Here is a 16,866-nt window from a genome sequence, read left to right as displayed (position 1 = left end):
TCTTCCTCCTCCTCTTCTTCCTCTTCCTCTTCTTCCTCCTCCTCTTCTTCTCCTTCTTCTTCTTCCTTTTCTCTTCCTCCTCCTCCTCTTCTTCCTCTTCCTCCTCTTCTTATTCTTCCTCTTCCTTCTCTTCTTCTTCCTCTTCCTCTTCCTCCTCCTCCTTTCTCTTCCTCTTCCTCCTCTTCCTTTTCTTCTTCTTCTTCCTCTTCCTCCTCTTCCTCTTCTTCCTTTTCCTCCTCTTCTTCTTCTTCCTCTTCTTCTTCCTTCTCTTCTCCTCCTTTCTCTTCCTCTGCCTCCTCTTCCTCCTCTGCCTCTTCCTCCTCTTCCTTTTCTTCCTCTTCCTCCTCTTCCTCTTCTTCCTCCTATTCCTCCTCTTCCTCTTCTTCTTCCTCTTCTTCCTCCTCCTTCCTCTTTCTCCTCCTCCTTCCTCTTTCTCCTCTTCTTCTTCCTCTTCCTCTTTCTCCTCTTCTTCTTCCTCTTCCTCTTCCTCCTCCTCTTCTTCCTCCCCCTCTTCCTCCTCTTCCTCCTCCTCTTCCTCCTCCTCCTCTTCTTCCTCTTCCTCTTCTTCTTCCTCCTCTTCTTCCTCTTCCTCCTCTTCCTCTACCTCTTCCTCCTCCTCTTCTTCATCTTCCTCTTCTTCTTTCTCTTCTTTCTCCTCCTCTTCTTCTTCCTCTTCCTCTTCTTCTTCCTCCCCTTCTTCCTCTTCCTCCTCCTCCTGTTCTTCATCTTCCTCTTCTTCATCTTCCTCCTCCTCCTCCTCTTCTTCTTCCTCCTCTTCCTCCTCTTCTTCTTCCTCCTCTTCCTCCTCCTCCTCCTCTTCTTCCTCTTCTTCCTCCTCCTCCTCCTTCCTCCTCTTCCTCTTCCTCTTCCTCCCAGGGCTTCCTGTTGCATGTGAGGCAAGTACTTTACCACTGAGTTACACCCCTAGTCCCCCTTCTTTTTTATTTTTTCTATAACATTGTTGTTGATCTGCTCCTCGGTTGATGGACATTTGGGTTGTTTCCATATTTTGGCTGTTAGGAATAATGATGCTCTGAACATTTATGTACAAGTTTTGTGTGTGGACATATATTTTTATTCTTTTGGATATATTCCTAGGGATGGACTAGGTCATGTGATAACTCTGTTTAACATTTGTGGAACTGCTGAGCCACTTTCCAAAGAAGCTGTGTCATTTTACAATTCCACCAGTCATATAGAAGATGCTAATTTCTCCAAATCCTTGCTAACACCTACTATTTTTTTTTTATTATCACTATGCTAGTGTCCTAGTGGGTATGAAATGGTATCTTATGGGTTTTGGTGTTTGTTTGTTTTTTCAGGACCAGGGATTGAACCCAGGGGAACTCAACCACTGAGCCATATCCCCAGCCCTATTTTAGTATTTTATTTTGAGATAGAGTCTCACTAAGTTGCTTAACACCTAGCTAAATTGCTGAGGCTGGCTTTGAACTCAAGATCCTCCTGCCTCCGCCTCCGCCTCTGCCTCTGGGGCAGATTTGCAATGGCCTTATGCCTGGCTATCTTATGGTTTTGATTTGCATTTAAAATCCTTAATGACTAATGTTGTTGAGCGTATTTTCACATATATCAAATCTTTTGCTCCTTTAAATAATTAGGTTACTTTCCTTTTTATTGTTGAATTGTAGGAATTCTTTATATATTCTGGCTTTAAATTCCTTATCAAATAATGGACTTGCAAATAAACCTATTCTGTAGGTTCTCTTTTCACTTTCTTGATGGGTTTTTGCCACACAAAATCTTTTAAACTCAAAGAAGTCCAAATAGATCACTTTTTATTTTGAAGCATCAATCAGGTTCATTTGCTTCTAGGCTGCGGTCATCCCTGACAGTAAACTCAAACTTCACCCTCTGAGTGTTTCTCTGAATGAAAAACATATTTGACAAAATGTATGGTTACAAAATTCTTTTCCACCTTGGATTTACACCAAGCTTCAATCTTTTTTCTTTTCTTTTTTTAAAATATTTTTTGTAGTTGTAGATGGACAGAATGCCTTTATTTTATTTGTTTATTTTTATAATAACAAATATATGGTGCTGAGGATCGAACCCAGTGTTCACGCGTGCTAGGCAAGCACTCTGCCACTGAGCTACAGCCTCAGCCCCCAAGCCTCAATCTTTTTTTTTCTAATATTTTTTTAGTTGTAGATGGATACAATATCTTTATTTTACTCATTTTTTTTATGTGATGCTAAGGATCCAACCCAGTGCCTCACACATGTGAGGCAAGTGCTCTACCACTGAGCCACAACCCCAGCACCCCCAAGCCTCAGTCTTAACAGACAGATATTATGTCTGCTCCTCTTGTTATTCTCTAGAAAAATTAGTTTTCAGAACTCTTCTCCTGACCCATTTCTATCCTGTTTGATTTATTCACTCATTGAATATTTATTGAGCACCAGCTGTGTGCCAAACATTTGACATTGCTTTTCCAGGTTTTTATTATAGTATATACAGTTACATAAATGTTATATATTTATTTTATATATCATATAAATATTGTAAGAACCCTCTCAAGGTTTAGTCATTCTTTCAGCAAACTTTTTTTTCCCCCCAATACTTTTTTAGGTTTCAATTGAACCTTGATGCTCTGCCACTGAGCTATATCCTCAGCCCTTTTTATTTTTTATTTTGGGACAGGGTTTTGCTGAATTGTCCAGGCTGGCCTTGAACTCGAAGTTTCTGCCTCAGCTTTCTGAGTAGCTGGGATTATAGGAGTGTACCATTGCTCCCAGCTTCTTTTAGCATACCTTTATTATATGCCTATAATGTACTATTCCCAGGTACTACGCTAAGTGTGATTGTTACCACTTTTTCCTTTGGTGAGATACATGGTTTGCCAAGAATCAGAATAACAAATGGTCAACCAGCCAAATTATGATTTTTCAGGCATGGTGGTGCACACCTATAGTCCCAGCTACTTGGGAGGTTGAGATGGAAGGATTTCCCAGGAGTTCAAGACCAGCCCAGGCAACATAATAAGACCATGTCTTATTGTGAAAATAAAATAAAATAACAAGCTATGATATTTTTTAAGCTTCTGCCTTATTACTATTATTACTTGCATTAGATAAAATGGGTCTATAATTTTTTTACTATCAATGGATATCATATTAAAAGGAAATATTGATTTCTGTTATGCTCTCTCATGCACACACATTTTTTTTTTTTTTGATGGAGGAGGGTACCAGGGATTGAACTCAGGACCACTGAGCCACATCCCCAGCCCACATCCCCAGCCATATTTTGTATTTTATTTAGAGACAGAGTCTCACTTAGTTGCTTCGCGCCTCGCAGTTGCTGAGGCTGACTTTGAACTCTCAATCCTCCCGTCTCAGCCTCCAGAGCTGCTGGGATGTGTGCCACTGGCATGCACACACATTTTAATAAACTTTTTCTTTTGGAATAATTTTAGATTTATAAAAAAAAAGAAATTGATACTATACTTCATGTACTTTATTTTTAAAATTTTTAAAAATACCACCCATCTATTTCATGAGTGTTTTACTACATTTTTTTGTTAAAAACATTCCCGCAATTTGTGAGCATGCAGAATAAAATATAATAAGTACTCTCAAAAAAAAAAAAGTGCAAAGATAGTATACAGAGTTCCTATGTACCCTTGGCCTACTTTTACTCATCTTACATTAACATAGTACATCTATCAACAAAAGAAACTGCATTGTTACATCACTGTTAACTAAAACTCTGTATTTTACTTAGACTTCACCAGTTTATTTATTAATATTCTATTTCTATGTACAGGATCCAGTCCAGGGTACCATGCTATATTTAGTTGTTGTATCTCCCCAGTGTCCTCTAGTCTGTGACAATTTCTCAAGTCTTATTTTTCATGACATTCACAATCTTAAGGAGGACTGAGATGCTGTGGAATGTCCCCTGCCTGGATTTGTCTGATATTTTTCTTACGTTTAGATTAGGGTTATAGCTTTTGGAAGAAAACAACAGAGGTGAAGTGCCCTTCTCATGATATTACAATAGGGGTTATGTGAAATTCCCATGATATCACTGGTGATGTTAACCTTTATCATTTGATTAAATTAGCATTTGCTAGGTTTCTTTACTGTAAAATTACTGTTTTGTCCTTTTGCTATCCTAAATAAGGCACTAAATCTAGCTCTTCCTTAAGGGTGGAATTTAAACTTTACCTCCTATAGGAGAGAATATCTATACATGTTACTTGAATTATTATATTAGAAGGATTTGGTTTGGGTTGGGGACGTAGCTCAGAGGTAGAGTGTTTGCCTAGCATTTGCAAGGCCTTGTGCTCAATCCCCAGTACAGAGATTGAGAGAGAAAGAAAGACTTGGTTCTTTTACCCATTTTCTTAATCATTTATTTATATCAGTATGAACTCCTATGAAACCTTGATTTAAAACCCAATATTTTTTCTGCTGCACCTGGCTAGAAATGACAAGAATTTATCCCAAGATATTGGTTTCAGGGAAATATATTTATTTCAGATTTTAGACATTTTTGAGGTGGGGCTGAAAGACTTGGTAACCTTGGAAGCTAAGGAGCGATGCAGCAGGAGTGTTTGAAAAATGATAACTCAGATTTTGGGTTGAATGGTTGGGATTAAAATTTGGGGTTGAACTGAATGCAGTAGTGCACGCCTCTAATCCTGACTACTCTAGAATCTAAGGCAATGAGAATCACAGATTTGAAGCCAGCCTCAACAATTTAATGAGACCACATCTCAATATAAAAAATAAAAAGGGGGGCTGGGGTTGTGGCTCAGCGGTAGAGTGCTAGCCTAGCACGTGTGAGGCCCTGGGTTCGATCCTCAGCACCACCTAAAAATATAATTAAAAATAATAATTGATTGGATAGAGAGAAAGGATGGGAGAGGAGAGGAGGAGTAGGAGGGATAGGAAGGGCAGCAGAATAGAATAGACAATATGATGGATGTATGTACATTACATGTATGTATTATATGTCAAAATACATTCTGCTGTCATGTATGACTAAAAAAAAATAAAAATAAATCGTATGGTAAAAAAATAAATAAAATAAAATACAAAAATAATAATAAAGGTACAATACCTTTGTGTCCAACTACAACTAAAAAATAAATATTAAAAAAAATAAAAATAAAAAGGACTTGGGCTGGGGTTGTAGTTCAGTGGTAGAGCACTTGCCTCGCGCCTGTGAGGACCTGGGTTCAATTCTCAGCACCACATAAAAATAAATAAATAAAGAGATTGTGGCCATCTACAACTAAAAAAATAGATAGATAGATAGATAGATAGATAGATAGATAGATAGATAGATAAAAAGGACTGTGAATGTACTTCAGTGGTGGAACACCTTGGGTTCAATCACTAGTAATGACCAAGGGGGTGGAAAAGAGAGATTAAAACTATATACTAAAAAGTGTGAACATTGTTTGTAGCCTTGATGAAGGTGAGTTTCTTGAGAGAGTGTATTTAGCCTATATATTGAACCAACATTCTCAGAGTCTTGTTCTCCCAAGTCAGAGCTGAGAAAAACAACTTCCCTTTCTTTTTTTTGTAAAGAGAAAAGGTTTATTATGTATTTATTTTACAGTAGAATGCATTTTGACATATTGTACACAAATGGAGCATACTTCTCATTCCTCTGGCTGTACATGGTGCCGATCACTCCAGTAGTGAAATCATACATGTATATAGGGTAATAATGTATTGTCTCATTCCACTGTCCTTCCCATCCCCACTGCCCCACCCCTTCTTTCACTCCCCTCACAACTTCCCTTTTTAATTGAAACATAAGGGCCCTCTGGCAGCCAGCACCCTTGGTCCTGTTTCTTATCTGAAGGACTCACATGGTTTTTCTTTGTTTAGCTTGTTTGGTTGTGGATTTTTCTGCTTCATTTGCATAGCGGAGATGCTTGATTCTGTCCTCTAATAAATTATTAAACTCTTCCTATTCAGAGTTGTTAATTCACTTCCATTTGTAATCTCATGATTAGTAAGAAGACAATTACCTTCTGACAATCACTCCCATGATCTAGTACTCTAAGCCAGAGGGTACTCAATCCTTGTTTTTAACCAGTTTATCCTCTTCTCCCATCTGGTACTATATTAATTTTAATTCTTTGTTTCAGAGCCATCATCAACCACTTTAACCCCAAAATTGAGTCCTATGCTGCTGTGAATCACATATCCCAACTGTCAGAGGAGCAGGTAAGCCATTACTCTTCTCAGAGTGACCTAGTTGGTGGCTAGGATCAATCAGTTGCCTTCTCTCTGGTGGCAGGTGATTCTGTGACTGAACGGGAATGGCAAGAGCCAGGCCATTTGAGACGAATTAGTACAGGATTGCTTGATAGTACTTAAAATAGCAAGTAATATCTTCTGCATTTGTGCCATCTGCATGGTTTGTTTAATTACATAGGAGAAATATAGTTGAAAATTTGGTGAATTATTGTTTTAGAGTGGGTGATAAATCATTGCTTTTTAAAATCTTAGAGTCATTTTTGATTTTTGAAAGTAAGAAACGAGATCTTAGAAATGTATAAAACTGCCAATTAGAAAAACCCTTAGTTCAGCTTAATTTGAAGCTTTTTGGCTCATTAAAACATGAGCTCTTTTGGGGACAGATTTTCCTTAGTAATTGAGTTCCTTTGCCTTGAGCAATTATTTTCTGAGCAGGCTTTTTTATGGTATGGACTGAGATGGAAATGCAGAGAGTTTGTGTTTTGCTTTGCTTGAATCTGGCCTGATTTCCCCTTCTCCCAAAGTGCCTGCACTTAGCTCTACATTATATAAAAGTACAGATGGGGCATTAGCATGGCATAGGGTTGAACCTGATGTTTCATTCTGAGACACTTGAGTCCATTTTTAAAAGCAGAAAATAAGATATCTTCTTCACATGATTCCCCTTCCTTTCTTCTCATCCTCCTCCCAAGTTGGAGGGGCCAGGGTATGGATTCCAAGCCAATAAGAAGACCACATATGCTCCTTTCTCCCTTGCTTGCCAATGCATCATTGTACCCCTTTTCTGAGCTTCTTCCTTACAGGACCAGCCAGCAGCTATGGTATGACCATGTGTTCAGTGTTCCTAAAAGCTATTCAGTTCACCCAATGAAGCACGAGGCAAGCTTTTTCCTAACAGACAGGCTTCTCAGTATTCCCCAGTGCTTCCTTCCTCAGCCAGATGGATAGGACTCTATTAGTCTGTCAGTTGTTCCCTTTGACATATTTGTTCTCTTTTGTGAGGCCAGCTGTGCGAATCCATCCTCACATTTAAAACTCTGTTATAAATGGCTTTTATTTTTTATTTTTTCCTTTCTGCCTTAGAGCAGTCCGGAGTCCTATTCTTTGATGCTGAGCTCTCTGTGAGGTGCTTCCTGATGCTGCTATCTTTTTCTCTTGGACCCATTTGTGTCAGTTTCTATGTCATTTTTATGCAGAAGAATGCAACACCTTGAATTCTGAACAGTGAGAAAAGGGATGACTTTCCTACATCAGTGAGCTCTGGTTAGCCTAAAAGCTTTTTTAAAAAATAGGAAGACACATTTTCACTGTCAGCCACGTGCAGCATTCATCCCTAGCAGCTTGGGAAGGTCAGGCTGAAATCTTTCTCCAGCAGAAGCAGCCACAGACCAATAATAAAAGCTCATTCTGGTGCATGAGACAATCTGGAAAAGGATGATTAGCAAGCACATGTCCTCACCCTCCTCCAGCTTCTTTCAAAGTTAAATGAAGTGATGAAAGTGCCTCTCAAAAAGAGTCCATGAGCCAGAGATGAAGTGAGTCCTGTGGAGAGGAAGAGGGAAAAAGAATGGGAAAGTAAATCAACCTAATAATTACTTGCCTGCTGTAATACAAGATATGGTGCTGGGTAGTAGGGATCAACAGTGAATAAGTATAGTTCTTTCTGTCATGGAGTTTTTGTATACTTAGGTAAACCTCCCTTTAACATTCCTTTTCACTTGGGGCTTGGGGCAGGGAGGGTGACACTATTCTGGGACCCTTTTCAAAACTACCCTTAAAATAGCTGTTGCTTCTGTTCCCTAACTGTCTTTGAAGAGTGCTAAATGACAGACAGCATTCTAGTGTACTTGTTTTTATTCTCAGCACTATCAGATTAGAGTTATTTGACTGCCTTGCTTATCTCCAACATTATTGGAGCACTTCTCTCCCTTCACTTATGAACATTAATGCTAATGTCACTTAATGTTAAGAGTATTCGCAGCTTTTCAAAGAGCTGGCTTTGGCATGTAGTAGGGCCCTGCAGCTGTTAGCCGCAGAATGAGTAAGAAAAAAAATTAAGAATTTTATTCCTAGTAGATTTTAAAGTACTCCTAAAATAAAACCTAAAGACCATGGATAGGTGTTAACTGGAATTTATAGCACTTAGCTAGTAGACAATATAGGGCTTTTTAAAAACATATGCCTGCCCAGCTTGCCGTTTTCTTCTGGCAAGAGATTTGTTTATTCTTGATTCCTGATGACCCCAGATACATTTAGCCTCTGTTCTAAGACATCAAAGGCTATACATTATTGCTGATTAAATAAATCCCAGTCTCTCACACTAGGCTTTCTTTTCAAACATCCAGAAGAGAGAGAACAATTTTCTGTCAGTTTTCATTGACTTCAAGGAGTGCAAATTTTTTTTAATGAGTTAATGCCCTTAGTAAGACTCAATAGTCATGCATTTTAAACTGCAAACATTTTTATAGTGTATATGCAGACATTTTATTTGTCTGTAAAGCTTTTTCATTTTGACTTGTTTTTTTTACATGTGCTAAAATGTACACGACAAGAAATTTACCATTTTTAAAATTTTAAGTATACGTTCAGTGGCATTAAATACATTTACACCATTGTGCAGCCATCACTATTTGTCTCTCTAGAACTTTCTCATCCTTGTGTACTGAAACTCTTTAGTCTTCAAATAATAAACACCATTCTTTATGATCCTCAAAAGGTAGCCACTGTTGCCAGTAAACAATTTGACTATGCTAGGTGTCTTAGTGGAATCATATATTTCGTGACTTCTTATTTCTTGTAGCATAGTATATTCAAGGTTCTTCCGTGTTGTTGCATGTATCGGAATTTATTTTTTTAAGACTGAATAATAATTCATTCATTGCATTGATGGACATGTAGGTTGTTTCCACCATTTATTTATTTAGGTACTAGGGATTGAATCTAGGGCATTCTACCACTGAACTACATCTCAGCCCTTTCCATTATTTTTTCAGTTTTGAGATGGAATCTTTCTTCCTTTTAATGTTTTTAGTTGTAGATGGACACAATATCTATATTTTTATGTGATTCTGAGAATTGAACCCAGTGCCTCACACTTGCTAGGCAAGTGTTCTACCACTGAACTACAATCCCAGCCTAAGATAGGATTTAATTTGCTGAGGTTGGCCTCTAACTTGTAATCTTCTTGCCTTAGCCTCCTGAGTAGCTTTTATTGTAGGTATACAACATTGTGTATGGCTTGTTTCCATCTTCTAGCTCCTAGCCTCTGCTGCAGTCTTAGGGATTGAACCCAGGGCCTCACATTGGTAGGCAAGCACTTTATCGCTGAGCTACATCCCCAGCCCATCTTTCTAGCTATTATGAATAATAATTTTTAAAATTTTCGAGGAAGTTCAACTTGTCTGTTTTTTTTTTTTCTTTTGTTGCCTGTACTTTGGTGTAATATCCAAAAAATCATTGCCAAATTTGGGGTCGTGAAACTTTTGCCCTATGTTACCCTATGTAAGGACATTTTGACCTGTGCTTATATTTAACATATCTTTATGAGAAAAGATTAAGAACTTTTCCAAGAACTATGAAACTACTCTCAGTTTATACCCTACTGGATTTGGCTTGTTTCTACCACATCTTTTAAAAAGTGGACCTTCAGGGGTTGGTGGTATAGCTGTATGAGAAGCCCTGGGTTCAGTCCTCAGATCAGAACCACAAAAAAAAAAAAAAAAAGGAAAAAAATGTCCTTCAGGCCATCTGCCCACCCTCCACTAAGATTTAGCTCCTTTCTGTCTATTTATGGCTCATTGATAAGTGTCCATCCCTATCTAGTTTGTCTTGGTATGCCAGGCAAACCTGATCATCAAGGAATAAGGATTCCTAAAACAATAAAGCTAAGCTAAGATTGGAATATTTGGAATGCATGGCAATATCAGTGGTTCTCTACATAAGGAACTTTGAGTCTACTTTGATTCCTTCCATTCCTAGGTCTGCTTTCCTTCTGGTTCCATTTATTAAGGGCCTAGCCTGAGCCAACCTCATTGCTAGCTTGCTAGCCAAGTGATGAGACATAAGAGGCAAGCTTGCTTTTTAAATTGTGGTTAAACACACACACACACACACACACACTACACATCAAAATTTACCATCTAAACCATTTTTTACCGTATAGTGCAGTAGACTTACAGCACACACATGGTTGTGCCACAGCTCTCTAGGATTTTTCCATCTTGCAGAACTGAAACCCTATACTCACTGAATAACTCCCTTTCCCTGTTCCTCTTTCTGCCCTGGCAACCAGTATTTCACTTTGTAAGAGTGTACAAATCTATCTTGAAGCTAGTTTTCCTTTCAACTCAATAGTCCTGGAGCTTGCTAAAACTTTTTTTTTTTTTTTTTTGGTGGTACCAGGGATTGAACTCAGGAGCCCTGGACCACTGAGCCACTTCCCCAGCCATATTTTGTGTTTTATTTAGAGACAGGGTCTCACTGAGATGCTTTTGCTGAAGCTGGCTTTGAACTCATGATCCTCCTGCCTCAGCCTCCTGAGCAGCTGGGATTACAGGCATGTGCCACCAAACCCAGCTATTACTAAAACTTTTTTACGTATAAATTTAGTAATTTTTTTGTGAAGATCAGAACAATGTTCTGCTGGTACCCTCCCCCTCAACCATATGTCATAGGACCATAGGACAGCGCAACCAGATTCCAAGTTTTCTACATTAGGGATTTTGATGGAGTTTTACTTCCCTTTGTTTCTTTTAAATTTCCTCCCTCACTAGAATTTGCACTTTGGATGCAGAGGAGGCCTGTTGTGTAACAAAGGGCATATCTTCATAAGTATTATGACAATGCAGGATATTGTTGAAAGCTGCCAAGTATTATTTATTTCCATCTATTAGTAATCTTCCTACATCTTTTTATTTTATCCTGATCCTAAGAGCCATTACAAATCACTGTTGGGTGTTGGAGATCTAAATGAAACCTCACTTTATTTTCTAAGGGAAGAGTGAGATACCAATAAGAGGAAAACCCTAGTTTGTGAAGCACAACATTGTTAGGTATTCTGGGTGGCATTCACTACTGTAGAAAAAAATGCACAAAGATCTTGGAGGAAAATCCTAAGAGCTTCAAGCCTTATGAGGGAGTTAGGGATGTAACTCAGTGGTAGAGTGCTTGCCTAATATGCATGAAGCCCTGGTTTTCATCCTCAGCACTGTACATCGAGACAAAAAAAAAGTTTTATGAGGAAAAGTGAGCCTGAGGCTTCAGCTTTAGAGTTGTTGGCCCTTGGTGTGTTAGTAAATGTTTAACAACCACTAGGGAGGGTGAGTGTTGAGAGGGGGGCTGATGGGTAGTGTTGGGTAATTGTGTTCCCACCACTATGGCTAATGTGAAGCCAGCTGGCTTTCACATGAACAGTCAGTTCTCATAAACCAAGCCTGTGTGAGCCAGCTCCAGCACACTACTTGTTGTTAAGGAGGTTGGGAGAAGGACTGTGACACTGTGTGGCAGGGTTTTCTGAGCAGAAAGTGAATATACCTCTATAAAATTATCTTCAGGGTTACTTTGGATCTTAAATAGGATTGAGGCCTGTGAGCAGCCCACTCTGAGAGCCCCTGTGATGTTTTCTCATTTTAGAAGAGGGCCCTAACCATCATGTAAGACTGCCTTAGAAGAGACATACGCTAGAGGGCAGAGATTTAAAGACTCCCATGATAGCTGTAACTCGGTTTCTGTACTTGGCATCACGTTTTTCAACAACAGTCTGTGGTCCTGATCTATCTGTAGCCATGTGTGATTGTTGTTGTGGGAATGCCAATTGAGTGTGAGCCCATGACACAAGTGTTGACTGACTAATCCTGCCCCCTGCCTTCCTTGTTGTATTTGTTTAGATTCTGGCATTTCTTTCTTCTTCTTCTTCTTTTTTTTTTTTTTTCATGGTATTGGGAATGGAATCCAAGGGTGCTCCACCACAGAGCTATATCCCCAGCCTTTTTATTTTTTTATTTTGAGACAGGGTCTTACTAAATTGTCCCGTCTGGCCTCAAACTTGCAATCCACCTGCTTCAGCCTTCAGAGTAGCCGGCATTACAGGAGTGTGCCACCACAATGGGCAATTTCAATTGAGCTGTTTAGCAGGAAAAAAAATGGCATTAGTTGTTTGTTCCCTAGATTTGTTAAAGCAAGAAAGAAACAATGTCAGAGGTGGGGATGTTTTCCTGTAAGCTACTTATCCTTCTAATCAACTTTAGTTTATGTCAGCATCTTGAGAAGGTCCACATAAGAGGGTCAGTTGACCCTCACCCTTTATGTGCTGCTAGGTTGACCCTTCTTACTTAGACAAGGTCAGCTGCACTATCAGGGACCTTAGGGGAGAAAGTATCTTGGATTTGAAACAGATGCAAATAAATGAAACAACTCATAATTACAAAGTAGGCAAATTTATATGATTTATTTACTTAATTCTTACATCATCTATTTGGGACAGGTGTGATTATCATTTTATAGCTGAGGACACTAAATAGACTGAACAGTTTGCCCAGGGTCACACAGCTGCTAGTGTTAAAATAATGAGAACCTTGGTCAGTCTAACTCCCAAAGCCATTTTATCAGGCAGAGTCATGTGTGACAACGTGAGTCTGTCTAATATTCTGAAGGAAGTGGTAAGCCAGGAAAGCAGAAAGAGAAGCAGAGAGAGAAGATAACAGGGCTTATTCCAGGGGGATGGGGTAAGGTCCTGGATTGAGACAGGCCCATTCAGTTTTGAGAACAGAAAGTACCAAACACAGGCCTGGAGAGTTTGCCTGCCAGCTGGGCAGAAATGCCTGAGAAGAGGATCCTGGCACAGTATGATAACTTTACTAAGTGAGAGAATAGTCTTTTTATTCCAACCAAATATCTCAGAAAGGTCATTGTGAGAAGTAAAGCTTTTCCTACACATCAAAGGGACATGGTGACTTTTTTCTTTTTAAATTTTTACTTAATAGATAATATATGGTTCAAGATCTAAAAGATAACACACTGGATTTTAATTGTTTTTAAAGTAGTAGGCCCATTTTTTTCATGAGACAAAAACCCTCATAATTAATGTTTCATTGTCAAGCAGGATGAATACAGAGGTCACTGGTGGAGAAGAGGTCAGCTTATTATTCATCTCTGTCATTGTTAGCATTTTCTCCAATTAGGTAGGAGTTTTGAAATGACTGTCACATGAACTTCTGATCTCCAGGCAACTGTGAAGTTTCATTGGGAGCACACAGGAAGAACAGTGTTAAAACTAGTAGGAATTCCAGTAGGTACTTTTCAGCTTTTGAAGAGGTTATAGGAGATAGCAGTCTTTGCTTTCTTGCTTAGACTTTTTGTTCCTATTAGATAGGCATATTCAAGTAGGACTTCTCTCTTCAGTTTGTTTTTTAGCCACCTCTTTTATTCCAATAGATCTTTGGAAAGTTTGTTTTATTTCCACTACATCCTCTTCTCAAGAAGTGGCTCAAAACTCTTTTAAGATGTGGTTGCAAAAGCATGGTTTGCCATCTGTGGTAATATCAGGCTAGAAGTATCACTGTGCAAACTTTTATCTCTCTTATAAGCTTTGTGGAAATGTTTTTTGCTAAGTACCATAACAGTATTTTGACTTTTCATAGTGATCCTGCTTGAAGGATGTTGCAATCTTGAAATGACCTACCCAGCTAAAAACGAAGCTATTCATAGCCCACAAATGGGATTTCTGTTAAGGATCCTGTTTGTTAGGGAGGGATAAGTAAATGAGGCCTGGAGAGGAGGCAGAGACTTCATGTTGAGTTGCTAGTGAGTTAGCATCAAAGATAGTGTTTCTACTCTCCCTCTCTGAGATGTGATATGTTTCCAAGGAAAGAAACCTCAGGTGGAGAGTGCAGAGACATTAGCCTCTTGACTGGAGCTAGGCAGAGTGCCCTGCCTGCAATAAGTCAGAGAAGGAAAGGGTCTGATATGAATTTGTATGTGTCGTGTTTCCTATTACCTTGGTTGCCATTTAGTGTGATCGGATGCCTTTGTTGTACAGGTTAGGGCCCAGTGTGTGTTAGATCTGTAATTAGTGTAAAGAAAAACTTCACAAGGGGTGTCTAGGGCTTCAACCAAATAAGGTTGGGGTAGGGGGTGACAGCCCAGGGAAATTAAAGAAAGTCACTGTCACTGCTCCTTGAACCAACTGATAGCCTCTCACTAATTACCCACTGTGAGGTTCATTATCTGGTCTGCCTTGCTGAGGGGCAAAGCTTGCCTGCCAGATCAATAAATCTCAGGGCAGTAGAGAGCTCTCTGATAACTGGCCTCAACTGGCCAGCTTAAATTGGTTCGGAAAATTGAGTTTGGTCCTGAAGTATAAGAGATGAAAATAGAAAGGGGAAAGAAAAACACCCCCCCACACACACACATGCACACACACTTCTGCATATTGTATGCAGAGAAGCTATATAGAAGAAACAGCTACCTTTTAAAAAGCAGGTCATCACCAGGTATGGCCACACACACCTATAATCCCAACTACTCAGGAAGCTGAGACAGGAGCCTTGCAAGTTCAAGGCTTTCTGGGGAATTTAGCAAGACCTGTCATAAAATAAAATTTTTAAAAGGGCTGCGATATAGGTTGGTGGTAGAGCACCATGAATGCAGTCCCTAGTACTGTGAAAAATAAGCAGGGAGGGATACTGGGGATATCTCTCAGTGGTAGCCCACTTGCCTAATAGCATGAGACCTTGGTTTTAATCACCAATAGCAGATGTCTTTCTGGAATCTGAGGTTTATGTTTACCTTTTGGATCATTGTTTCCAAACAATTATATCCAGTGGTGAAAGATTCAGGAGAAAGATTCAGGTTACCTTGGATAAGAAGTCACTGTAAACTTCCACTGGAGGGAGAGATACTCACTCAGTGCAAGTCTGTTGTTTTGTTACAGGTTGCTATTTATTCTACTATCTGTGCTGTTGGCTGTATTTTGGGTTTTTTGTTTGTTTGTTTGTTTGTTTTGTTTTGTTTTGTTTCTTGGTGGTGGTGGGAATTGAGCTCAGGATTGCTTAAGCACTTAGCCATACCTCCAACCCTTTTTGTCTTTTATTTTGAGATGGGGTCTCACTAAGTTGCTTAGGGCCTCACTAAATTGCTGAGGCTAGCCTTGAACTTGAGATCTTCTTGTCTCAGCCTCCTGAACTGCTGGGATTACAGTTGTGCCCCACCACTGCTGTGTTCTTTTGATGTTTTTTGTTTGTTTTTTTAAGCCACATTGAACTAAAGTGTTCTGAAAAAGAACCAGTTCTACTGGGCATCATGCCTGTAGATCAGTTTTAGGTGGACACGGTATCTTTATTTTATTTTTATGTGCTCTTGTAGATATCTCTCAACTGGCATATTTGGAGTGACTACATCAGCCCCCACCTGATCAGCCTAAGGAGGAAAAATACACCTCCTTTTTCTCCTTTGAACCTCCAGTGAAATATTATCTCATTACAAATCCATAAACAATTGTCTAATGACCCTTATTTAGAGTGTGTTTCCTCTAGGAGAGCCATTATTATCTCATATTAATCTTTCATGAAGAAGGAAAAGCAGAACCATCATTAGGAATATTAGCAAAGGCAGGAATCTTATAAGTCCCTGAGATTTACAAATGATTAAATTTGTCAGAAGGTCCAGGTAAAAACTAAAACTAAGTTCTATGAACTAAAAAATGTTCATAGGACTTATGCATGGTGGTGCATATATAGTCCTAGCAACTCAAGAAGTTGAGGCAGGAGAATCACACACCAGCCTCAGCAATTTAGTGAGGTTTTATCTCAAAATAAAATTTAGAAAAGGAATTGGATGTAATCTAGGGCTTGCCTAGCATGTATAAAGCCCTGGGTCCAGTCCCCAATACCAAAATAAATAAACTAATGAATGATTTTATGATATGTAAATTATACCTTAATAAAAGTGCTAAAAGGAAAAAACCTGCCAAACTGTTTTCAAAAGTGGTTATACCATTTTTCATTCCACCCAATAGCATATAGTGTTTCCAACTACTTCATATCCTTGTCACACTTGGAATTATGAGTCTTTTTATTTTATCCATTCTAATGGGCATGTAGTACATACATTCATTACAGTTTGTTTAGTTTTGTTTTGGGTTTTAGGGATTGAACCAGGGGTACTCAACCATTGAGCCACATCTCCAGCCCTTTTTTATATTTATTTAGAGACAGAGTCTTGCTAAATTCCTTAGGATCTTGCTAAGTTACTGAGGCTAGCTTTGAACTTGCAATCCTCCTGCCTCAGCCTCCCAGATCGTTGGGATTATAGGCATGGGCCACTGTATTCTGGCCATTACTTTTTTTTTCCCCCCTGTGGTGCTAGGGATCGAACCCAGGGCCTTGTGCATGCAAGGCAAGCACTCTACCAACTGAACTATATCCCCAGCCCTACATTTTTTTAATATTTATTTTTTAGTTTTAGGTGGACACAATATCTTTATTTTATTTTTATGTCGTGCTGAGGATTGAACCCAGTGCCTCATGCATGCTAGTTAGCATTCTACCAGTGAGCCACAACCTGAGCCCCCCCCCTACATTTTTTTATTATTAGTTCTCTCTCCTCTCTCCCTCCCTCCCTCCCTTCC

The 16,866-nt window shown here is 39.1% G+C and overlaps 1 protein-coding gene and 1 long non-coding RNA gene across 6 annotated transcripts in view; one reads left to right on the top strand and one right to left on the bottom strand.

Moving 5' to 3' along the window:
* The window catches only part of Armh3 (armadillo like helical domain containing 3), a 168,320-nt gene that overhangs the window by 130,629 nt on the left and 20,825 nt on the right, over positions 1-16,866 (top strand). For both annotated transcript variants that reach the window (XM_048807214.1, XM_015494694.2), the window contains one exon: positions 6,131-6,209. In XM_048807214.1, coding sequence (XP_048663171.1) covers positions 6,131-6,209 — 79 coding nt within the window. The remainder of the gene's footprint in view (positions 1-6,130; positions 6,210-16,866) is intronic.
* The window catches only part of LOC125617977, a 35,148-nt gene continuing 24,900 nt past the window's right edge, over positions 6,619-16,866 (bottom strand). For 2 of the 4 annotated variants that reach the window (XR_007349127.1, XR_007349130.1), the window contains 2 exons: positions 12,261-12,363; positions 6,619-7,784 (listed from right to left, as the gene is read on the bottom strand). This is a non-coding gene — a long non-coding RNA (uncharacterized LOC125617977). The remainder of the gene's footprint in view (positions 7,785-12,260; positions 12,364-16,866) is intronic. The other 2 variants (XR_007349129.1, XR_007349128.1) reach the window with 1 other exon arrangement.

Source organism: Marmota marmota, unplaced genomic scaffold, assembly GCF_001458135.2.
Source record: "Marmota marmota marmota unplaced genomic scaffold, marMar, whole genome shotgun sequence".
NCBI classification, from domain to species: Eukaryota; Metazoa; Chordata; class Mammalia; order Rodentia; family Sciuridae; genus Marmota; species Marmota marmota.
The sequence above is the reverse complement of the archived record's forward strand: the minus strand, read 5'-3'. Positions and strand labels throughout refer to the sequence as shown.